Genomic DNA, 8,561 nt, shown 5'->3' with positions numbered 1-8,561 from the left:
CAGGGGCGTCACGTAAATACCAACTAGAAGGGTGGTTTTCACGTGTGTACTGGCTAGCGCCCACATACGTATATGCTAACGTTAAGTATTGTCATATGTATAGACACGTGTCCCAGAGAACTAAGCGCCAGTCTTTTTCGCAAAACAATTCTGGTGATGCCGCACATCAGTTCTTAACACGGCCCTAGAATTAGAGCGACAAAATATTCGTTTCGTTTTAATAAATGCTCTTTGGTATCCACAACTTTCAGAGCTTCTTTTCTGTCTTTACTTTTGTAACTTTAATGCCAACCTTTCCTAAATCTACTCAAACCTCCGTAGACGCGCAGCGAAAGTGGCGCGACTGCAAGAGTGTCCTGCAAAGAAACACCCGGCGCGGTACAGATGAACAACGACAAGCTTTGCCATTTTGGAAGACTTTCAATGCCTTCACAAGGAACATGGCACCAGAAGTTTAAGCGCATTCTCTATAGACCCTTGAATGAAGGGTCTTTTTTCTGTCCGGTAATAGACGCAAGCGCGTAGCATTCGTGTTATTAAAAGTATATTTATCTTTCGAGCTTTATTTTAGAACTCTCTCGAAAGCAGTCGTTTGGTTTCTCGCGAATGCTGACAGCGATTCACGTTTTGCAAACAGCACTCGGGCCACCGAGATATACTTATTTCCCTCAGTAATATTATGTGCCGTTCTCAATCTCTTTTTTTACTTCACACTCGTTGTGATATGTACCACTAGAAATTAAAGTACTTTTCAACGACGAACTTCGAGAGAAAAGAACAAACACAGCTTGAGAGAGCGAAGCCTTTATTAAGCGTTCAGGAAGATCGACGGTTCGGAAGCATGCAAAGCCTTAAAATACTCGGTGCTAAATTTATTCGCTAATATATTTTTCCTCCTTTCCCCGTTTCTTTTTTACATATTTGCATGTGCTTGACAAATACACCTGTGATAAGCTTCCATTGATGCGGCTTTATGAATAAAGTTATATTTGCTTTGTAGAATACCAATTAGCATTCACGTGCAAAATAATTCCTCCTACAAGGACAATATTGGTGCACAATAAAGACATTCAAGCACTGTATGCGTGTTGGATGCTATAGTGTAACCTGGCCTGCGGTGAATCCGCACAAGAAAGCTTGGTTTGGCAGCTACTACAGAAAGTTGTATAGCACTCCCTTCTACCGCTATTTTCACCTCTCTCGATCGTTCATTTCTGCCTAGATTTTGTACGCTCCGCGCTTACGCGATGACGCCGCCATTTGGCCGATGACGTGTCGTTAGGAGCGAGGAATGAGACCTATGATCTTTTTGCACTTGTTGTCGCAGTCCGTGAAGGTACGGAAGTTGTTGGCGTTCCCGCCGCATCCTCCATAAATGAACTCCTCACAGGACTTCGTCAGGGTGTTATAGAAGAAGCGTTTCATGTAGGCATCGCACGGTCCGGCGTCCGCTGGGTATGTGCACTCTTCAGGCGTAGACACTGCAGAGAAATATTGTGTGCTTAGCTCATGGCATGCTAATGAGCAAAGGAAGCAGCAGAAAGGCGATTCCATTCGGTAGGTAATTCTCAGGACGCAGTGCTCAGAATACGAAAACTAATGCTACACCATCAGGATGCACACGAAATGTGAAATTTGCCTAACGAAAATCGCTTAGTGTCAAAATCATTATGCCGCTAATTGACCTCGGTTTGCCTACCTACGCAAGGTGCTCTTTATAAAGAGTGTCCTCGAGACAATCGTTGTCATCGAGTGCCTCCGATCCAGTGCCGCCCTCACGAAGCCAGCTCAGCCGGTAAAATAGAAATTATCTGCTGCTGTCTATTTGTCGCCACTGATAAACAACGGAACCAATCCGCTGAAAAACACAACTAACCGATGTATTCTCTCCGCATTTGATCCTCGCACGCTGCGGCCTTATTACCTAACACGGTGTTGGAACCACACATTGCGCTGTGAATTTTGTTGAAGCGCTATGTCGCACTTTTTATGCCTTCATATTAAATGCATCATTACTATGCAAAACAGTTCTCTCTGGGTATCTACACGTGGTGCATCAGATGACATCTCTCGGTAAAACTGCTCGTGATAGCACTCACAGGCTCCTGCCCATTAAGCATCATGCGCTTTAAATTTTTTCGCTTTCCATTGTGAAGGCGGTCTACCTTTCTGATAACAAGCTCTATCCTTGCTATTCATTCTAGATAAAAACTTATGTTTTAATTACCTTTTAGCGTTTACTTTATACATTCTCGATTAAATTAGCTCAGACACAGTGGAAAGGGTTGGCGCCTCTATGTTCACTTCCAAAAAAAGGTGTTCCTTTGGTTATCTACGTTGCCACTCTAAGTATAAAGGACCAGTTCCATAGAATCGTACAGTCCCCTACATGTTTCGTCACACGTACAATCTAACGTTGGTCACACTGTAATCCGAAATTTAACCAAACTTTGCAAGTCAAACTATAGGTGGTCGTTTCACAGACTAGATGTTTCTCCAGTTCCACTGCTAGGTTTTCATGCCGTCACATCTGCCAGCTGATATCGTACAGTGACCCATACAGGGATAATAACAAGAATCATCTAGCTTTTCAACCACAGGCTTGTCTTCGGCGGATTGCCCATCAGGTATTCTGTGTCAAACTAATACTGAAAACCTCAGACGTTTCACGTTATTCTGAGACCTCCACTCAGTACTGTACTGACCAAGCTCACCAAAATTCCTACTTCCTAAATTCTACAGCAGTACAAGTTAGCGAAGTACAACTCTTCCTCAGCGTACAATATTGAAAGCGTACTTACGCGGCCAGACAGGAAGGTCAAAGGCCTCAGCGACATCCGAAGATTTCGATTCCGGGGACACTGCGAGAAACAAATTACGAGTGAAGCACACCGCCGCTCTTCCAATACTCTTTAATAGTATCTTAGTTTCTATGCAAACTGATTAAATGAACCCAAACATAGCGAAGAGGCGCTAAAATGAAATCTATGTTTAAAGCTAATTTTAACTGTGCATAAGCTTTCTAAACAGTAATGAAATTACTATTTTACTTTCTGTGCAAGATTAACTCCCAATATAACTCCTAAAGTTAAATAGCAAACCTTTCGATGGGTAAACAGCTTTCCGTCCATTCTTCTAGACCGCCTCCACCGCTTTCTCAACTTCATGTGTGTATACAAAAAGCTGCAGCTGGGGACATTTCTGAGATGAGCCGGTTAAATTTCCTGAGCACGACGCTAAGCGAGCATTTAGATCGTAGAACTAACTCATTGAACAAGAGGACGACCAGAACTGGTAACAGTGGCAAGAGAACACGCTTTGGAAGCGGCGGTAAAGGCCGAGTGTCTTAAGCATCGGAAAATCAACTTCGCTGTGACCACCCGGCGATGGTTCGAATCAGGCCTTGGGACTGAAGTTTTCTTTCTCCTGAATACATCCAAATGAAAAATGTTGGAATGGATCGCAAATGCTCGGCTTTGTGCTGGACCTCAGGCTCCCGGTGGTTTCCGGATGATCCTCGCCTGAATTTGCCCTGAATGGGCTTCAGCAATTTTCGAGCCCAAACGATTCAGGGTCGAGTGTCCTCACAGTTCTGACGCAAGCACAAATTAGTTTTTAACTCACCCGGGCACTTTTTCTTGCACTCTTCGACTGTCTCGAAGTTGTTCCCGTTGGATTGACAACCTCCGTAAATGAACTGCTCGCAAGTCTTCGAGGTGCTGTTATAGTAGTAACGAGGGAAGTAGCCAAAGCAGGGGCCGGTTTCGTTTGGCAGCAGGCAGACGATATCAAGCTGCCCTGCGTATGACGAACGTTGAATACAGCAATAACGGTCAAATACACATGAATTTATTAATTCTGTTCATCGACCCCTAATAAATCGTCCTAATTTCACTGCAAGCAAGACTTGAAAACAAGATCAGTCTAAAAGGTATTTAACATAAATGTAAAACATTACTTTTGCAGCGTGAATTCGTATTTGTGAAAGAGGACAGAAAATTTTTCATAAAAAAGTCAAATAGAAGTTTCAGCGTGAGAGCTCGTAATATTCCTCCGTACATGCTCTTTCTGCAGACATGTTTGTCTTTAACGCGTACGCAAGTAACCAAAATTTTTTGCCTGAGGCCAAACTCCTGGCGCGCTCGGTAGCTTGATCTCTGTATTAACAACACCAGCATCACTATGCCCAATCCAGTGCAAAGCCCTCTCCCATGTCTCTCCAATCAACCGCGTCTTCTGCCAGCTGCTGCCCCAGTATCCCTGCAAACTTCCTAATCTCATCTGCCCACCTAACCTTCTGCCGCCCCCTGCTACGCTTGCCTTCACTTCGAATCCACTCCATAACCCTTAAGGACCAGCGGTTATCTTCCTCGCCTTACATGCCCCGCTCAAGCCCATTTCTTCCTCTTGATTTCCACTTGAATGTCATTAATCCTCCCTTACCCACTTTACCTATACCGGTCTCTAAACGTAGCACCTATAACTTCGTTCTTAACTTAAGCTGAACCCTTATCTTTACCCTACACGTTTCTGCCACATAAGTTAGCACCGGTAAGATACTGCTTTTGTATACTTTTTCTTCAGGGTTATTGGTGGCCGCTGAATTGCATTCCGCTATATATACTAGGCGTGCCTGGGTAACAACCAATTAGATTTTAACAGTAGTGTTTCGGGTGTAAAGTACTGCTTTTTCTGCCGTAGTAATACCTGTTCATGGTGGGTGCCCAGAAATAGGCGAATCATGTTAACAAGTAAAGCGGTTAACTAAATTGAAATATTTACCACAGGTATTACCGATGGACGCCTGATTGCATTTTGAGATTTCTAGCCGGCCGTTAGTATTAGCCATATAACCTTTTAGAATTTTGGAAAAAGGCGCTTACCCTTTCAGCTGTGACTCCACAAGTTCCGGCTATTTCTCGCGTCATTCGAAAAACAGCATGCCTGTAGGGCGCAATGTGACGTCCGTCAACTACTGAGAATCCGCGCCTAGGGTGCTCCACACCTCGCCACTCCCCTGTTCCAGCGCAGGTGCAGTAGCGATTGGCTTGTGGCGCATCGCCATCGACCAGGGCAATATGATGGACGCTATCACCCCCCAGGCAAGCTATTTTCGAATGGCGCGATAAATGGCCACAATTTGTTGGGCCACAGCGGCGAAGGTAATCGCGAATAATAAAAACTGGTATGGTTAGTACTGATGGTCGACTACAAATACCTAGTTGCAGTCAGACACCTATCGGTGGTAGCTAAAACGTTAACCAGTAGAATTTGGGAGGTACTTTACTAGTTGTTTTGCCTGCTCTATGACGTGCGCCTACAATGGTATTACTAAGCGGCAAAAATCTTTACCTCAAAATCTAATTTTTAGTAATTAGTGATGGGCTGCTCTGATCCGCCGCTTTATGTTCCATGAGCCGCACATCCCTAAAATTACTGAAATAAAATAATCGATCAGATTTACCCCGAGAAAAACTCAGCAGTAATATTTCTGCTGAGCAAAACACAGGATTGCAATAACTAAATGTTAGCATCAAACTTACTGTCCTTCCTTGTAAGAAATGTCTAGTAGCGCACCTTGTTCTGAACAGCACTGAAAGGCTGAGTAGGTAATTATCTTCACCATCGACAAATTCGTGTCATTGGTAGCACCGTTTTTTTAGCGCTGACCGGCTCAAAAGTTACCTCGGTTTTCAGGAAACTCTAGTTAATGGAATTGGCTTCTTTCTGTAACTAATTGATCTTACTCTTAACATCAAATAAATTGTATACGCCGTCTTTCTTGTGGATGTTCAGTGAAGCAAGTCCTGGCTGGTACAATGTTGAGTACAAGTAGCCAAGAAGCCACAACTTAGGAATTGATTGCGATGCAGCCCACACGGAAATCGCAAGCGTCATCACCAAGTGGTCTTCACAGGAGATATTTCTTAAACGAAATCGCCACTTAAGAGACACGCGGAAAGAAATTGTAGACTTTTGTTCAAGAATCGCTTTATCCTTTTTAATGTTAAGTATATGAGCGCCGAAAATTGACGCAGCTTAGGTGAAACCTGCGATGGAGACACGCCAAGTGTACGAAAAACGAGGGCAATAAAATTATTTTCACGACACCAACAAAGTTAACTAGTGGTGGTTCCCGTTACTGTAATGCAACCCGCAGGTAAAGAAAGCCGTCTTGTTTCAGGCGCATTCTCCGGCAGTTCTGCAGGCGGAAAAAAAAATCAAAACTAACGTTTCTATGTCCCCGGAAGCCGTGTCGCCACTGTCTATTCAAACCACCTGGGACGCTTTTTTTTTTCAGTTATCTTGTTCATGCAACATCCGTGCTTTTTTACTCTCGTCGCATCACAATGATATTTTATGTGCATATTTTTACTATGGTCAGAATGTAGCAGTTCTAAATTTATGCCAATTTTTTAAAGCGGAGAATGAGCAGAATTTTTTACAATCATTAATGTGCTACCATAAAGAGACATTGTAAAACTAACATTTTTTTTCAATTTTTTAACGATTCAGAATGTTTATACATTGCAAATCTTTTGCTCGCAGCATAAAATTAATCATAGCTAAAAATAATGAGATATTGCTATATGTATTGATATGTATATACAGGCGACAAATAGCTGCACAGAAACAACCATAGGCTTACAATGCGTTACAATGCGTGATTTGAAACTATTGAACCAGCAAGATAGACGAAACCTGAAAATAGACTTAAAATTAAGACAATACCCTCCCTACTGTGAAAATTTTATTCACCAGCAACAGATATTAAGAAGAATATGTTTGTTGTAGAGCATGTCTCCTTATTGAACATTTTCTGTTAGGCGCCGGGCCCGTACGCTTGCTCTCACAGCTTGCATGCACTGACCACCTAGATACAAAGATCACTTCACCTACCTGATTCCTTGAGGAGGAGGGTGTTGGAATGGGGGAGTTCCTTCGCGGGAACTGCATCAACGTAGAAATGAAATGAGTAAGTCAATTAACGAAACAAAATATGAAATAAAATGTTTTTGCTTCAAGAGAAATATATCCTCATCCTTCTCATGTAAGACTTATATATAGTAGCGAAATCCGAGGTTTTGTGCCACTCTGGGGAAAGCACTAAGGAGTCCCGTAAGAGCACCATCGACAATAAGGCAAGAAGCGTGAATGTTGAATAGCCAACCTCTCCCCAAGAACTGTTTCACCTTGTCGACATTACACTTGTTCCCACAATACAAAAATAATATTAAATCTGAACTTGCCCCCTATACTAGGAGTTGCGCGTTTACACCGACTAGATGAATTGGCGAGCAAAGCACTCCACACAAAACGGACAGGTGTGTCATTCATATTGATCCCAGGTATCACTCAAACAACCGGTAGCAAGCTGCAGTTCCTGCGAGCGGCGTCCCCTCTGCTCTTCCTAGTGCCGACTCTTTCAACTTTCCCTCTCTCAGTTATTTCGCAGCATTTTCTATACTGTTTCAGCGCGAAAGACGACACACAAAACAAATAGGCAAGACAACATAATTGACTAAATGCGGTGTTAGTGAGCGCTTTGTTGCCGTGCCTCTTTCTTGTTCTTTGATGTGCCATTTCAACTCATACAACATTGAAAATTCAAGCAACTTGCCCTACTTTTTTCCTCCACGAATTAGCAGCATTATTTAGCCTCTTGTGTCTGGTGTCAAAACAAGGAAACAGCAGCTCTGAGCTCATCAGAGCAGAGCACGTCGTACGAAGGCATGCCGTTTTTAGATACTCCTTGTTTTATGATCCATTGCGCAATTTGCATCCTCTCGGTAAACAAGCGCCATTGCTTTTCGCTCATCATCGTTGATCACGTGAAGGGTCACTACCACCAAGTTGCGGACCAACGTGATTTCATTCTACCCTCGCCTAATTCATAACTTCGAAAGAAAAAGTTTTCTTACCGTCGCCTTCGACAGATCTGGGTAGGTCAGCCTACCAGAGCTCAAGCAACGTAAGTTTTGACATACTCTCTCTTTAGATCAACATGATTTCAAAAAAATACAATCTTCAGTGTGTTGCTTAAAGTGGAGGTTTGCTTACTTGCACATTTCCCCAAGCACTCTTCGAGGGTCTTAAAGTTGTTGCCGTTCCGCTCGCAGCCTCCGTAGATGAACAATTCGCAGGACTCACTGGATGTGTTGTAGTAGTAGCGAGGGTAGTACCCGTGGCACGGCCCCGGCTCCTTGGGCTCAAGGCACTCCGGCTCTTGCCTCACTAACAGTGAACAATCCGCGAACAGCAACAATGTTCGGAACAAATCTTCATATAATGTCACGCAAGTTTCGACATGTTCTTGATTCATTTTCTGAAAGAGCACAGCGCAGAAGTACACTGCCTGAAGGATTACCACCATGGCGAAAAAATGCAGCCTTTCATTAAGTTTTCTTGTGTCCAGACGTCGGATAGGAACCTAAGCAACTAATTGACAAGCGGCTCTGAAGAATTTTACGCTCTAACGTCTGATTATTGGAAACTGAATTCAGCTGAAAGACATTCACTTTTTATATTGAAAGAAACTGTTACTATTAAAGCTAACACTA

General features: G+C 43.1%; 1 protein-coding gene across 11 annotated transcripts in view; it reads right to left on the bottom strand.

Annotated features, from left to right (window-relative positions):
* Positions 1-820: 820 nt before the first annotated feature.
* Positions 821-8,561, bottom strand: part of LOC144132630 (papilin-like) — a 180,915-nt gene continuing 173,174 nt past the window's right edge. For 10 of the 11 annotated variants that reach the window (XM_077665167.1, XM_077665175.1, XM_077665172.1 and 7 more), the window contains 5 exons: positions 8,062-8,235; positions 6,901-6,951; positions 3,625-3,798; positions 2,802-2,861; positions 821-1,481 (listed from right to left, as the gene is read on the bottom strand). In XM_077665167.1, coding sequence (XP_077521293.1) covers positions 1,279-1,481; positions 2,802-2,861; positions 3,625-3,798; positions 6,901-6,951; positions 8,062-8,235 — 662 coding nt within the window. In that variant the 3' untranslated portion in view covers positions 821-1,278. The remainder of the gene's footprint in view (positions 1,482-2,801; positions 2,862-3,624; positions 3,799-6,900; positions 6,952-8,061; positions 8,236-8,561) is intronic. The other variant, XM_077665176.1, reaches the window with a different exon arrangement.

This window comes from Amblyomma americanum, chromosome 5 (assembly GCF_052857255.1).
Source record: "Amblyomma americanum isolate KBUSLIRL-KWMA chromosome 5, ASM5285725v1, whole genome shotgun sequence".
In the NCBI taxonomy this organism is placed as follows: domain Eukaryota; kingdom Metazoa; phylum Arthropoda; class Arachnida; order Ixodida; family Ixodidae; genus Amblyomma; species Amblyomma americanum.
This window is presented reverse-complemented; position numbering and strand designations above follow the sequence as displayed.